General features: G+C 44.2%; 1 protein-coding gene and 1 long non-coding RNA gene across 3 annotated transcripts; one reads left to right on the forward strand and one right to left on the reverse strand.

Moving 5' to 3' along the window:
* Nucleotides 1-460: 460 nt before the first annotated feature.
* On the reverse strand, nucleotides 461-10,778 carry LOC140393755 (uncharacterized). 2 transcript variants are annotated; one of them, XM_072480140.1, is made up of 3 exons: nucleotides 10,488-10,778; nucleotides 4,767-4,881; nucleotides 461-1,827 (listed from the first exon to the last, which is right to left on the reverse strand). In XM_072480140.1, exons 2-3 carry the CDS (start codon nucleotides 4,789-4,791, stop codon nucleotides 605-607), a joined length of 1,248 nt encoding a protein of 415 aa, XP_072336241.1. In that variant the 5' UTR covers nucleotides 4,792-4,881; nucleotides 10,488-10,778; the 3' UTR covers nucleotides 461-604. The 2 variants fall into 2 exon arrangements, with proteins under 2 accessions (XP_072336241.1, XP_072336242.1); XM_072480141.1 differs by lacking the exon at nucleotides 10,488-10,778 and adding an exon at nucleotides 7,697-7,767.
* Nucleotides 10,779-11,019: 241 nt separating this feature from the next.
* LOC140393756 (uncharacterized) lies at nucleotides 11,020-12,064 on the forward strand. Its single transcript, XR_011935726.1, has 2 exons — nucleotides 11,020-11,169; nucleotides 11,316-12,064. It is a non-coding gene; the product is annotated as an uncharacterized lncRNA (long non-coding RNA).
* The last annotated feature ends 4,212 nt before the right edge of the window (nucleotides 12,065-16,276 follow it).

The raw sequence follows: 16,276 nt of genomic DNA on the forward strand, positions 1-16,276 counted from the left end.
CCAACCTAATCGCATAACTGTAGTTTCTCATCCCTCGAACCATTCTTGTAAACCTCTTCTGTACTCTCTCCAATGTGTTCGCCTCCTTCTTATAGTGTGGTGCCCAGAACTATATATCATATTCCAGCCGAGGTCTAACTAGTATCTTGCATACGTTCAGCATAACCTCTTTGCTCTTGTACGCTATGCCCCTATTAATAAAGCCCAGAATATTTTTACGTTTTATTAACTGTTCTCTCCACCTGTCCTGCCATTTCCAATGATCTATGCACATCTACACCTAGGTCCCTCTGCTCCTGAATACGTTAAGAATTTTACCCCTTATATTGTCTCCCCATGTTCGTCCTACACTTGTGTTTTGTTTGTGATCCCTGCAGAGGTTTCCGATGGCAATTCTTAGGACCAGATGCGAGGGAGCACGCTAAATGGTCTAAGAAAGGGACAACTTCTGAAGCCATAATTGGGTTTCATTATATTTAATTGATCAATTACATGGCAGGCAAAGATTAAAGAACAGATACATAAATTGAAAACTTGTTTCATTGAGTTTTTTGAGCATCTAATTGACCATCTTCTCGCCCTTTATATTGTCAGTCTAACAGGTCTAGCTAATGTGAATAATGTTAGCATTTCTAATGGTGATTATGTTGGGGTTTTGAATGATACCCTTGTCACCTTTTGTAATGGTGGGTATTTTAGTATTTTGAATGACTACCTTGTTGGCATTTTCAATTGTGATGTTATTAACATCCTTAACATCAATCTTGTTGGAGTTTTGACAAGCAATTCTGTTGGGTTTTCTTGTGGCAATTTGGTTGGGGTACAGAGCGGCAATCCTGTTGGGCTTTTGGATGGTGATCCTGTTGGAACTTTGACCCGCCCTACCGTTGGGCTTTTGAATGGCAATCTTATTGGGATTTTGATCTGTGGCAGTGTAAGGAATTTTAATGATGTTATTTGGATTTCTAATGCCCATTCTGTTTTGGCTTCTCCCTGTAGTTGCTGAAGAACTTCTAATGGCAACTGTATTTGGATTTCTACTGCTGAGCGTCAACGATTTCTTTGGGGGAGTCACCCATGGACCTCTAGTGGTTGTCATCAAAGGATTTTGAATGCTGGTTGTCCTTGACATGAGCATTGCCCAGGGATTCTGACTGATGGTTGATGAAGGTCTTTCAGTGATGTTTGACCTTGGTTTTTTCATTACAGTAACCAAAGGGCTGCTGGTGGATTTACGAGGTCTCTTAGTGGCAGTCAGCCAAGTGCCACGAGTGGGAATCACAGAAGATTTCCTGACAAGAGTTGGCCTTGACATTTTATCAGTGTTTCTAGCAATAGCTGTCCCAGGATTGTGAGAGGCAATTGCTGCAGGGTTTCCCGCGATGTCTGACTCAAGGTTCTTGGTTACGATTTTCCAAAGCCTTTTGGCCAAATTTTGTCTAAAAAAGCCCCTGTGAGTTACCTTGGGATGTTTTACTTTGTTAAAGGTGCGCGATAAATGCAAGTTGTTGTTGCTGGGGGTGAACACAAAAGGGTATTTATCGGTTTTAGTCGAATGGCTTTTATTGGCAAATACCCCTTGATTTATAGGCATTGTTGCCCGAGGACCTCTAGGGGTCGCTACCTTATGGCTCTTGGCAATATTTCCCAAAGCAGTGAGATATTTTTCATCGGCACGCAGCAATCTCTTTGCATCAACAATTAAAGGGATCGTGCACCTGTGGTGGTGCTCCATCCCATCAGGTTGGATATTGAGGTTTTCTAGCTCTATTGGGTCCAGGTCAATCCCAATAATCTCACTCATATAGTTGCCGGTATCCGTGTCAACTGGAAGAGATGCAACAAAAAAGTTGGTTCATCACAACAGCAAAAACATGGAAAATGTCTTCATAAAACCTATTCTTAACTAAGGAAAACTCGAGATGCACCTTGGTTAGACTACACTTGGGAGTACTGCGCACATCTCTGGTCTCAATTTTACAAAAGGACATAAAGGTACTGCAGGTGGTGCAAATAAGATTCACAAGGATGATAGCAGAGTTGAAAAAAATCTGTTAATCAGGAAAATTCACTGAGGAAAAGAGGTGCGATTTCGGACAAGACTTCCAAAAAGATTGGGGAAACGTTTGCTGGACTAGACATAGAAATCAAATGAAGGGGAGGTGGGAGACTGAAATTGGTAACAATAATTGTAAGGTAGTCACTAATAAATTCAAAAGGGAATTCAGGAGAAACATCTGGACCCAGTGAGTGATGAGATTGTTGAACTCGATTATCACAAGGAGTAATTGAGACAAATATCTAGCTTCACCTTAAATACATCGATGCGAAACACATGGAAAGAACCAGGAGGATGTGCTGACAGTGTATTAACAGCCCCCTTCAGTTTATCCTATGTGGAACATAAATTTTGTTGGGATGAATGGCCTCCTCTTGCTTTGTAAATTCCTTGTGCTACATCAAGTTTAAGATCATATTTCATTAATAAATGAATCAACAAAGCCGGGTTACTGGATCTGTAACTGCAACTTATTCATAGAATCAGTCACAGGGGGAGGAATTCAGCACAATGTATCTGCTTTGGCTCTTTTAAAAAATAAATTCAGAGTATCCAATTCTTTCCCCCCCCCCCCAAATTAAGAAGCAATTTAGCTTGGCTAATCCACCTACCCTGCACATCTTTTTGTGTTGTGTGGGTGAGACCCACGCAGCCATGGGTAGAATGTGAAAGCTCCACACGGACAGTGACCTGCTTTAGCTATTTCAAAAAGCAATTCAGTCAGTCCCAATCCCCTGCTCTTGCATTTTTTTCTCCTTCAAGCATTTATCCAATTTCCTTTTAAAGACCACCATTGAATCGGTGTCCACCACCCTATCAGGCCGTGCATTCTATATCCTAACCATTATATTAACTAGAGCAACTTTCATAGAATCATAGAAATTACAGTGCAGAAGGAGGCCATTCGGCCCATCGAGTCTGCACCGGCTCTTGGAGAAGAGCACCCTCCCCAAGGTCAACACCTCCACACCCTATCCCCATAACCCAGTAACCCCACCCAACACTAAGGGCAATTTTGGACATTAAGGGCAATTTATCGTGGCCAATCCACCTAACCTGCACATCTTTGGACTGCGGGAGGAAACCGGAGCACCCGGAGGAAACCCACGCACACACGGGGAGGATGTGCAGACTCCGCACAGACAGTGACCCAAGCCGGAATCGAACCTGGGACCCTGGAGCTGTGAAGCAATTGTGCTATCCACTATGCTACCGTGCTTTCTTGGCAACACAGAGCATTCAGTCAAATTACACAGTTTTTAATGGGACACTCTTTCGCACTTTAAGTCTGTTTTGAATAGCTGTGCATTTGTGGAAAGTGGCGCATTGTTTAAGGATCATCATATTTTCAGCCATTCCCATCTTGTTTCAGGTTGCTGCTCTGTGTGGTTCTCTAGTGGGAAACCATGCACCTTTTTGCTAGCCATTGGAGACAAGAAGATGTTGTGATAATTGTTATGCATCTCATCCTGCATGGCACACACAATCTGATTGGTAGACATTGTTGTAAACCTGTAAGTCGGTGAGGTTATGTTTATTGTATACATCACTATAGGGTAAATTATACAATATATGATTCATGTGATTCAGACTTAGTCTGAGGAAATTCTCCAGCTTTGATTACACAAGAGTATATATTCCAGTGGTATTTCACCTTTCGAGTCAGTGTGCAGATAGACACAAAATGGGAACACATTAACAGAGGAGCAGAGAGGATTATTAATGCACTGAGAAGGTGCAAACCTTGAGTGTGTGCCAAGTAAATAATTATAGTGGTCAGGTAAACCTCTCAATACATGGTAAATGCACTTTTACCCTAGGTGAGTCAACTGACCACAGTTAACTTGACAAATTGTTTAATGTCTTTAGCTTTACATCTGCCAGGCTGGGTCAGGGAGTTGGGCAATTCATCAACGTAGAGAGATCAGCATGTGATTCAACTTGTGTTGAAAAAGTGCCTTTAACAGAGCAAAATGCCCCAAGGTATTAGAACACAAATTTGACCAGGGCAATGCAAGGAGATATTAGGAAAATTTGACCAGGGCAATGCAAGGAGATATTAGGAAAATTTGACCAGAGCAATGCAAGGAGATATTAGGAAAATTTGACGAGAGCAATGCAAGGAGATATTAGGACCAAAGCTTGGTCAAATAGGTACATTTTAAGGAACATTTTGAGGGAGAAGAGAGATGGCAAGATCTAGAAAGGGAATACTGAAGCTTAGTGCCAAGGCATCTGAAAGCACGGTTAAGAATGATAAAAATTGGGAATGAGCAAACGGCCAAATCTGGAGCGGTGCAGAGGCTCTGGAGAGTTTTTGGGCTGAAGGTGGTTTCAGAGACAGGGAGGTGCAAGACCATGGAGATGTTCTGAACGCAAGGATGAGAATTTTAATACTGAGGTTGCTGGACTAGGAGCCTAATGTCGGTCAATGTGCCAGAGAGTGATGGGTTAAGAGGACTTGGTGCAAGTTAGGATATAGGCAGCAGAGTTTTCTTTGATGTCCGAGCCATTATTTCAAATGAGCTGAAGCTGCATTAACACCGGAAGCATAGTGTCTGCTGGAGGTTGGGAAAGGACTATTGTAAGGTGAGAGCTCGGGGAGTTCAAATGCATAGGAGGGTGTTAAAGAGGGAGAGAGAGTTAGGGGAGTCATACTATATTATGACTCCATTTGCAGAGGAGTTTTGTTAAAACTGTCTCCTACCAAAGGTTTGAAAAACGTTGCCCATCTTAAACCAATGTCCCTGGTGACTTGCTCTCCTCCGTCCTGCGTTATATAGGTCTGACACCACACAGCAATTCAAGTATTATTCAGAAAACTGCAGAAAAAAAATTACAACCAGAATAAGTATTGTGAAGATGTCTTGTTTATATCATCATGTTATTTGTGAATGTAGAAAATTACGTGGCAAAGATTTTGTTTTTGTTTGAGGAGGGAGATGATTGAATGTTCCCTTTTGTTCACACAAGTGGAAAGTACATTGTGTCATTTATATCTTTAAGTTGGACATTTTTGATCCAAAAATATAATACAGTGGTCCTTTAAAAATAAAATGTCCCAAATCACATTTTATGAACAATGCCCATTTTTGGTATTAAGATAAAGGGTGGGTAGGGCGGCACGGTGGCGCAGTGATTAGCACTGCTGCCTTACAGCGCCGAGGACTCGGGTTCGATCCCGGCCCCGGGTCACTGTCCATGTGGAGTTTGCATATTCTGCCGGTGTCTGCGTGGGCCTCGCCCCCACAACCCAAACATTTTGCAGGGTAGATTGGCCACACTAAATTGTCCTTAATTGGAAAAAAAAATGATAAAGAGAGGGTGGGTAATTGCTGAAAGAACCAAAGGCAAATGGAGGAGAATATTGGTATGCAGCGAGTTGTTAGAACCTAGGATGCGTCAGCTGATAGGGCAATAAAAGGCGATCCAGTAATAACTTGCAAAAGGGAATTATCTCTACTCCTTGACAACCCATTGCTCAGAGTAAAAGGAATTCTGCTGGCTGTCAGGCCAGTGCGAAACATACTGCGTGAAACAGGCTGCCCATGGTTCAAAGATCACTCTCCTTTGGCCAGTTCAGAGAAACAAGGGGACTAGTTTATTAGCTATGGCTAAGACTCCAAATCATCTTTGTGAGGCCTTGCGGCCACTAATCCGTGTCCCGCCATGCTGTAATATTCCAGTAGGCTGCATTCACTAAATTCCCGAGGAACATGGGAATATTAAGAACAAAAGAGGCCATTCAGCCCCTCAAGCACGTTCTGCTCCACAATTAGATCTTGGTGGCTCTGTACCTCAGCTCCATTCACCAATCGTTGTTCCTTAACAAAGGTGTGCAGGTTATGTGGATTGGCCATGCCAAAAGTTCCCGTTAGTGTCCAAAGATGTTCAGGTTAGATGGGGTGACAGGATAGGGCGGGGGAGTGGTCCTAGGTAGGGTACTCTTTCAGAGGGGGTTGGTGCAGACTTGATGGGCTGAATGGCCACTTTCTGCACTGTAGGGATTCTATGGTTCTAACACTGGATACCCCTGCCTAACAGTGTTCCTTCTGTCTCATTGATGAATATTCCAATGGTCTCCCAGCATTCACAGCCTTTATGTGGATAGTTTTAGATTTTTACTGCTCTTTGTGTGAAGAAGTGTTAACTTCAGTTGTACACATCATGCAGTGTAAAAAATTCAACAAAGTAGCCCCCCCCCCCCCGATAACTTAGTGAGTTGATGCAACACCAACACAGACCCCGTCCCAATTTGCGGTCTGTGGAAAATTAGCCAAACACGCTTGCTTTAGCTGTTTAGGCACAGCTATTGGATTCCCAGGGGCGGCACGGTGGCGCAGTGGTTAGTACTGGTGCCTCACGGCCCCGAGGACTCGGGTTCGATCCCAGCCATCTGTCACTGTCCAAGTGGAGTTTGCACATTCTCCCAGTGGCTGCGTGGGCCTCGCCCCCACAACCCAAAAAGATGTGCAGGGTAGGTGGATTGGCCACACTAAATTGCCCCTTAATTGGAAAAAAGAATTGGGTACTGTAAATTTAAAAAAAAACTTTAAAAAAGCTATAGGATTCCCACACGTTTAATTAGTTGAAACAGCCAGTGGTTTTCCCCCGGGGTAGTGAGTAGGAATACCTATTTGCTGCCTGCTGGACTAGTGAAGGGAAATAGTCATTGGAATTCACTGAACAGTGAGACCAATCCGTTGGATTCTCCTTGGACTACTGAGTGGGAATGTTTCTGGACTTCCTCAGAACTAATGGGCAGGAACATGAGCCTGGGTTTCGGGAAAGGATCAGATTTCGCAGTGATGCTGTCCAACAGTTGAACAACTTTTCTGACATACACTGCCCTGCAAAAAATGGCAGCTGAGCAAAGTCCATAGGTTGTGATTCAACGGGAAATAAACAGAGTCCCATTTTGTGTGCATTTAGCGGGATATTTCGCGGCACCTGCGCCGGGAATGACCCCTCTTTCAAATGGGCCTCTTTTTTGGGGGAGTCTCGGCGAAGAACGCCCCCCCCCCCCCCCCCGTTGAGGCCACACTTACCTCGCTTCCTGCACTGACGAGCTGAGCACGTCAGTGTAGGAAGAGATCGGGCTGCCATTTTAAAATGCTGCCCCAATCTCTTGACCCCCCCTTGGACTAGCCACCGTGGCCTACAGACCCCCCCCCCCACCATTGCCCCAACTTGCCCGTTTTGGGGTGGGGGTCCTCATGCCCACTCCTCACCCCACCTAATATGGGCACGGCACCCCCTGCCCCCATCATTGGTTCGGGCAACCTGGCACTGCCACCCAGGCACCCCAGTAGTGTCAAGGTGACAATGCCAAGATGCCCGGGTGGCAGCGGGAGTGCCAGGGTGCTACCCTGCCCAGAGCTTGACCACCTGAGGATCTCCCAGGTGCCGTTATGCCAGGTCCACGTTTGTGGCTCCCAGGCGCAAGCATTCAGTCAGTGAGCATAACGGCTCACTTAAATATGTAAATCTGGATCGCGCTCATCCTGCAGCTTAAACATAGGAAAGGATCACAATATCTCACAGCCTCTTAACTGGAAAACATTAAACGAGATCCCCATATTATAAATGTTGTATATTTAAAACAAATTCAAACTTATTCATAAAGCAGCACTGTACCTGTAAAAGTAACTACGAGGGACTCAGAGGAAGGCTGAGGGTCTGGATCTCACTCATGCACAGAATTTAAAGACAAATATGGCTCCTCCCCTCAAAAATTGATTCATTGTCTTAGCGTCCAACCAGACCATTAGAAGCAACCCACAAAACACAATTTAGACTGGCAGAGGAATGTGCTGTGCGTGGGAAGGTAGGTCGTTTGTGCAGTACCTCACTAATCACTACCAGTGTGTACAGGATGTTTCTAAATCGGTAATGAAAACATTCCTTGAAGAAAGAATGTTAGCAAGGCACATGCCACTAATTTTTACAAACAACCCTCCTCTGCATGTGCTATTTGCGTTGGCTGGGGGCCCAGAGATGGAAGATTGCAAGAGACTAGATATTGTTCATGAAACTAGCGGATGGCTGCCTTGTCCATCATTATAACACACGTGTGTATTTTAAATATCAGGTACTACCCTTAGTGCAGTGGGTAGCTTTCTCACTTCAGAGTCATGAGGTTATGGGTACAAGTCCCATTCCATAGACGTGAGCAGAAAAAAATTGACTGAAACTCTCAGTGTGGTACTGAGGGAGTGTGACACTTTTGGAGGTACCAGGTTCAGAATGAGATGTTAGATGCCTTTTCAGGTGGATGTAAAAAAAAAATCTCTCGTCACTCGTTAAAGAAAAGGCAGTTCATCCTATTTACCCCTCAATTAATGCTAAAAAAATAATTTAGTCATTATCACGTCGCTTTGTGGAACTTTGTGAAAATGAGTTGCTATGTTTTCCTTCATTACAACACTGATAGCTTCAGATGTACTTCTAATTTCTGAACTGTGCTTCGGAAAATACTGCGGTTATGAAAGTTACCATATAAATGCAAGTCAAACTTTTTTCCTTCAATAGTCAGGGGGCAGCACGGTGGCGCAGTGGTTAGCCCTGCTGCCTCACAGCGGCGAGTTTCCAGGTTTGATCCCGGCTCTGGGTCACTGTCCGTGTGAGCTTACACATTCTCCCCCTATTTCCGTGGGTTTCACCCCCACAACCCGAAGATGTGTAGGGTAGGTGGATTGGCCACGCTAAATTGCCCCTTAATCGGAAAGAATGAATTGGAAAGAAATATTTGAGTCAGACTTGGTTTTCTCCTATTAAGTACATTTGGCTCTCGATATTTTCTAAGATTGTGTTAATATTTTCTAAGATGTGGAGATGACAGCGTTGGACTGGGGTGGGCACAGTAAGAAGTCTCACAACACCAGGTTAAAGTCCAACAGGTTTATTTGAAATCACAAGCTTTCGGAGCGTAGCACCGGCCCAGTCCAGCGCTGGCATCTCCACATCATGGCTATCAACACCACCACAAACCACTGGCTCTAAGTGGAGAGGATCTCAAGGAACATCACGCATATTGACACAAACACCAAGTTTCGACAAAGATGCAAGAAAGCGGGCAATAGCCCGAAGACTTCACCTGATGAAGGAGCTGCGCTCTGAAAACTTGTGATTTCAAATAAACCTGTTGGACTTTAACCTGGTGTTGCGATATTTTCTAAGATTGTGTTGACTCTGTGACTACAAAGGAACAGATAAACTATTGCATTGGGAATTTTTAAAAAAACCTTTCAAATTCTAAACTTGGAAGAAAGGCAAGAGCTTGGCTTTCTGTTTCCTTGTTCTCATCACTTCTTCCCCATGTACCCCAATGGTAGGACCTTAGCACACACTTCCCAGACAGCTAACATCAACACTGCATGCAGTACTTGAACAACATTATTCAAGGAAAAGAAAAATCCAATGCCCAAGTTAATCACAATTCTTCAGAAGTTGTTTCATAGTTCCAGAGTTTTGGTGACGAAACTTTCCCCCACCCTATTAAAGTTCTCATTGTAGAACACACAGTTCTGAGGTGATAGACTAACATTGTTTTCATTTGCTCTGAAGGTTAATTGAAACCAGAGGATCAGTTTTAATTCCAGGAGATGTCAATTCTGGGAACAGTCAGCACAATGTCCATTTCGAGCCTCTGGACACAATGGCCAGATTACGCAATTGTGCTTGCTTCACCAAATACTGGAGAGGCTTTAGTGACACAATTGACTTTGTGGTTCCTTCGTTTGTCTATAATTGGAGGGTGGGCCGTACAAATCTGTGACGTGTACCTTTGCTACTCATTTTGGGGATAGGCTTCCTTTTGGGACCAATGGAAAGACCTCTAAACAATGGAGAGAAGGTGATTCATCACCACCTCCTCAAAGGCAGCTAGGGATGAGCAATAAATGCCAGTCTTGCCATAGACACCCACGCACCATGACTGTTTAAAGAAAATCAATGAAATGATGATTGTTTTTAAAAATAAAACAATTTACATAAGTCAAGGGATCAAATCTTCATGAAACCGTATTAATAATTAGAATGGTCCTGGTCCAGTAAGCATAATGGTGCCAGACACTTGAGAATCATATAAGAAGTAAGTAACTGCTGAGATAGCACATTCTTATCAAAATATCCTCTGGTGGGCTCTCTGGTGGGGGAAGTTTCTGCAATGGAGGTTTCTGGTGGGGGGTGGTGGAGTCCGGTCACCTGCATACTGTTGGGGTGGGGTGGGGGCGGGAAACCCAGAAAATTCCGTGGTGGGGAGTTGAAGTGGAATTGCATTGCCAGGTTGGGGGGGGGGGGGGGGGGGGGGGGGTGGAACATGACAGCCACAGGACTTCACTATCAGGCCACCCGGTCAAAATGGCGGAGCGATCGCAGGATTTGCGAGGGACCCCTCGCAATCCCTACCATGCATAAATTTGCTTACCTTTTAATGCAACAGGTGAGCCTGCTTGGTCCTCACGATTTCACTCTAATCAGGTTCGCAGGAGGAGACGGCAATGTGAATATCAGGTGCAGAGCTCAATCAGTTCCTGCTTGCTGAGTTCACCTTTGTGAGGACAGAAAATCCAACCCCACACATGTAGGTCATTGTGAAGGGCAATAGTAACAAAATGCTTATTTTACTCAACACTGGACACTCCTCTGAGACGCTACTGTAGAGCGCTGACAGCCATTGTGGCGTGTCTTTAATTGTCAGTCACAGGCGAGGTCCAGAAGTTCAATCTCTTCATTTGGAGTCAGCTGTAAGTTAATAATTGACTCTGGGGTTTCAAACTCAAAAGGATTTTTCACCAACCTCTTCTCTTTGAAAATCTGAAATTTCTCTTCTGGAATGTAGTGACAAAAAGTGCTGATCAGCACAGCCAGATGCGTGAGAATAAGGCTTGTCTGTCTATTGACAGTTAAAATTCCCTTACTAACACTGTTGTCTTTGAAGTGTTGTAGCAGTGTGGGGAACACGTAGTAGTTTGACTTTGTACTCGCACTTGGTAAACTTTCCCTGACTTCTGGAAAGCATCTGTTTTTTCACAGTGGCAAAAGCAATAATCATCCTTCCCTTGCAATTTGAGTTTCAGTTTGTTTAGAATTGTAAAGATGTCTGCAAGGTAAGACATGATTCGTATCCAACTCACATTTTCCAGCGCTTCCTGCATATAACACACATGGGGTTTGCATCCTGATTTGCACTTGCACAATTAAAAAAGCCACGCATCAAGAAATCATCTTTATACCGCTTTGTTTCTGATTTCAGTTTCTTCCTAGTATGCTGTTCGCCAGAGACCCAGGAACTCTGTATACAGCTCACAGAAACACTGCTTTGTCCTGCTGTGGACTCTCCTGTGCAGCTCTCTCCAGAGATTCAATTGTGAAATCTTGGCCTGCTTGGTCCTCTCTTCCTCAGGACAAAATGATCCATCGTCAATTCTTCACAATCCTGTTGCCTTCCTTGCTGGCCGCTAGAAAATGGAAGAATCTCTCCTCCCATGATTTTGCACCAAAAGCACCAGATATGCAGGGCACTTGGCGTTAGTGTACATGCTGGGTGCGTGGCCTGCTCTATGTCGTCACGTCTGGCAGGGAGACTGTATAGTTTGCATTTAAAGGCTGGCTGTGGCCAGCATTCCAAAACTTAAAACCGGGCACAGCCGTCGGGCGTTTTTCCCGCGACCAGGAATGCTGCGACCCATCGCTCCGCGATCCTGCATGCAACCCACCTGCGGGTCGTGACCCACAGTTTGAAAAACCCTGGCCTCGTCTAGGTTGACCAGAATCTGCTTGCATTTGTGGAAAAATTTAAAACCCATTGGAGTTTATTGTTGCAATCTTTCAACATAAATATTGTGCATACTCCTGGAAAGGACAATATCATTGCGGATGCATTGTCACGAGTTTAAGTGCTGATAAGCAGCAATGTAAGATTGGGGGAATGCATGTAGTAGATGAATGGATGTATGGTTTGTGTTTTGTCACATACCTTGCAATAAAACATCCTCGCAGTGACGATTCATTCCTCTAAGGGGGAGGTATGGTAGAGTTCTTCCTGTTTGTTTCTTTTGTTCCCATTTTTATTATTTTGGTCTGTGGACTCAGAATTGGACTGTGTCTTTTAAGCAGAAGTCTTAAAGTTGAACAGCCGGTTTGCCAGGACACCGTCTTCCCTGGCTCTGTGTTTGGAAAGGGGAAGCCAGACTCCTCGGCAGGGAGTGGATCTTAGGAAACAGGTTGTGGAGGTAATCGGTTTGATGGGTTAACTAGCAGCCAGTGGGTATGCCCGGGCCAGTATTCTGCCTGACAATGGTCAGTGATTGGTTCCTTACTTGATGCTTTCTGAGAGAACTTTGCTGAAGTGTAAAGACCTTGGAAGTGAAAGGGACACTCACTCTGTCACCCCTGCTTGCTGAGGTGAAAGAAGTGCTTTATTGTTCTGAAAGCAGTGAGTGCCTGGCACATCCTTTGCTGTGTCCCTGAAATAACGATGAGTTTGCAGAGAAAGTAGACAACGGGGCCAGAGAAAACCATCTCAATCCTAGAAGGAAGTAGTACTAAAAGGAAAGCCTGAACTTCAGAAAGACATTGACTAAAAGTCATCCCAGTGCATCAAATGTCCTTGTTCTTTTATTTTTGTTAATATTTTCTTTCCCTTTCACCTCAGTGTTTTGTGTATAAGAGAGAGTGAGATGGGTTGGGGGGGGGGGGGGGTTGGGAAAGGAGTAGTAGAAAGTTACATTTTCTGTTCATTTAATTATAATATTGTACATGATAAAACGTTACTTGTGTTAAAGTTACAAACCTGATGACTGCAGTTTATTGGGCTCAACCAAGGACATTGGGTATTTTATTTTTTTAAAATCTTACATTTTTTTCCAATTAAGGGGCAATTTAGCGTGGTCAATCTACCTACCCTGCACATGTTTGGGTTGTGGGGGTGAGACCCACGCAGACACGGGGAGATGGGATCGAACCCGGGTTCTCGGCACCATGAGGCAGCAGTGCTAACCACTGCGCCGCCTGACCTCAGGTATTCTAAATAAAATCTAATTTCACCTGCGCTGTTACTCCGGTTCAAGTGGGGCAGGAATTGACCGCACACTAGCCCAGGGTGTTGTGACAATCTGTTCTACACCGCTTGTGCTGCAGGTTTCAAATTGGGCTCTCAGTGCGTAATAACTCACAGGAAGATCCCAGGGCTCCACTGATTCAAAGATTTAGTGATTACCATCACAACACTGCTGTTGCCAAATACGAACGAGAATCATTTAATCAATAACAACAATTTTGTTTTCGGGCAGCCAACCTATCATTTGGAAGCTAAGGCAGATCCCTAAAAGTGCATTCAACTTTGCTGGAGGCTCCTTGACTTTGAAAGCCACTGGTCATAATGACATATATTCGACTGGAAATTTTTTTCCATTCTTGATTTCCACAGTTTGCTAAGTCTCAAACGTCTGTGGTCTGTATTATGACAATTGCTACGTGATTATTTGGAGATCATGTTCATTCAACAGAGGAAGGGCCACTCTATATTTTTTTCAAACTGCACTGTGATTACTGTACAAAGTTCCTGTTTATTCAGTCCCCTTTCACAGCATGTCAGTGTTCAATTGCAACAGTTTCTAGAATTGTTTAATTCGGAGTATGGAAATCATTTCTGTTAATAAATATAAATAAGTGGGGGAAAAATATGTAAAAACCTCCATTATTTTATTAGAAATCACATGAATCACTCGTATTTCCAATATAGATTGATTTTGAAGTCTTGGTTTTCAGACTGTTTCTTGATGTATGTAAAATGGGATATCTATTGAGTGAATAGATATTGTTAGCTGGAAGGCCAGCTCACTGCAGCATGGACTGTTTAAGGAGTAGGAATCTGCAATAACTAATGTTATTTGACTGGGCAACAAATATATTAACACAAATGTGTTTTCTCCAAAACATTGGAGACAAAATCTGGGGGCAAGTCATTTTCCATGTATGCTAGCATATCTCTTGGCGGCAGTTCATCCAACAACTCTGACAGAATGGAGAAAGTAAAGACTTGCAAGTGCAGAGCAATTTTCACGACTATGGATGTCCCACCTTATGGATGTCTCATTCACGACTATGGATGTCCCACCAAATGTCAGTTGAAAGGAATTCAGGACCGGCATGTTCCTGTGAGGAAAAAGGATAAATATGGCAAATTTCGGGAACCTTGGATAACGAGAGATATTGTAGGCCTCGTCAAAAAGAAAAAGGAGGCATTTGTCAGGGCTAGAAGGCTGGTAACAGACAAAGCCTGTGTGGAATATAAGGAAAGTAGGAAGGAACTTAAGCAAGGAGTCAGGAGGGCTAAAAGGGGTCACGAAAAACCATTGGCAAATAGGGTTAAGGAAAATCCCAAGGCTTTTACACGTACATAAAAAGCAAGAGGGTAGCCAGAGAAAGGGTTGGCCCACTGAAGAACATGGGAGGGAATCTGTGTGGAGCCAAAGGAAATGGGCGAGGTACTAAATGAATACTTTGCATCAGTATTCACCAAAGAGAAGGAATTGGTGGATGTTGAGTCTGGATAAGGGTGTTGAGTCTGGAGAAGGGTGTGTAGATAGCCTGGGTCACATTGAGGTCCCCAAAGACGAGGTGTTGGGCATCTTGAAAAATATTAAGGTGGATAAGTCCCCAGGGCCTGATGGGATCTACCCTAGAATACTGAAGGAGGCAAGAGAGGAAATTGCTGAGGCTTTGACAGAAATCTTTGGATCCTCACTTTCTTCAGGTGATGTCCCGGAGGACTGGAGAATAGCCAATGTTGTTTAAGAAGGGTAGCAAGGATAATCCAGAGAACCACAGGTCGGTGAGCCTTACATCAGTGGTAGGGAAATTACTGGAGAGAATTCTTCGAGACAGGATCTACTCCCATTTGGAAGCAAATGGTCCTATTAGCGAGAGGCAGCACGGTTTTGTGACGGGGAGGTCGTGTCTCACTAACTTGATAAGAGTTTTTCGAGGAGGTCACAAAGATGATTGATGCAGGTAGGGCAGTGGATGTTGTCTATAAGGACTTCAGGAAGGCCTTTGACAAGGTCCTTCATGGCAGACTGGTACAAAAGGTGAAGTCACTCGGGATCAGAGATGAGCTGGCAAGATGAATACAGAAGTGGCTAGGTCGTAGAAGGCAGAGAGTAGCAATGGAAGGGTGCTTTTCTGATTGGAGGGATGTGACTAGTGGTGTTCTGCAGGGATCAGTGCTGGGACCTTTGCAGTTCATAGTATATATAAATGATTTGGAAGAAAATGTAACTGGTCTGATTAGTAAGTTTGCGGACGCCACGAAGGTTGGTGGAATTGCGGATAGCGATGAGGACAGTCAGAGAATACAGCAGGATTTAGATCATTTGGAGACTTGGGTGGCGAGATGGCAGATGGTGTTTAATCAGGACAAATGTGAGGTAATGCATTTTGGAAGGTCGAATACAGGTAGGGAATATACAGTAAATGTTAGAACCCTCAAGAGTATTGACAGTCAGAGAGATCTAGGTGTACAGGTCCACAGGTCACTGAAAGAGGCAACACAGGTGGAGAAGGTAGTCAAGAAGGCATACGGCATGTTTGCCTTCATTGGCCGGGGCATTGAGTATAAAATTTGGCAAGTCATGTTGCAGCTGTATAGAACCTTAGTTAGGCCATACTTGGAGTATAGTGTTCAATTCTGGTCATCATACTACCAGAAGGATGTGGAGGCTTTAAAGAGGGTGCAGAAGAGATTTACCAGGATATTGCCTGGTATAGAGGGCATTAGCTATGAGGCGAGGTTGAATAAACATGTTCTCACTGGAACGAAGAAGGTTGTGGGGCGATCTGATAGAAAATTAAGAGGGGCATAGACAGAGTGGATCGTCAGAGACTTTTTCCCAGGGCAGAGGGGTCAATTACTAGGGGGCATAGGTTTAAGGTGCGGGGGGGCATGGTTTAGAGGAGATGTACGAGGCAAGTTTTTTTTTCTTTCTTTATACAGAGGGTAGTGCGTGCCTGTAACTCGCTGCCGGAGGAGGTGGTGGAAGCAGGGACGATAGTGACATTCAAGGGCATGTCAGGGGCTGTTTAGCACAGGGCTAAATCGCTGGCTTTGAAGGCAGGCCAGCAGCACGGTTCAATTCCCGTACCAGCCTCCCTGAACAGGCGCCGGAATGTGGCGACTAGGGGCTTTTCACAGTAACTTCATTGAAGCCTACT

Source organism: Scyliorhinus torazame, chromosome 17, assembly GCF_047496885.1.
Source record: "Scyliorhinus torazame isolate Kashiwa2021f chromosome 17, sScyTor2.1, whole genome shotgun sequence".
Lineage (NCBI taxonomy): Eukaryota > Metazoa > Chordata > Chondrichthyes > Carcharhiniformes > Scyliorhinidae > Scyliorhinus > Scyliorhinus torazame.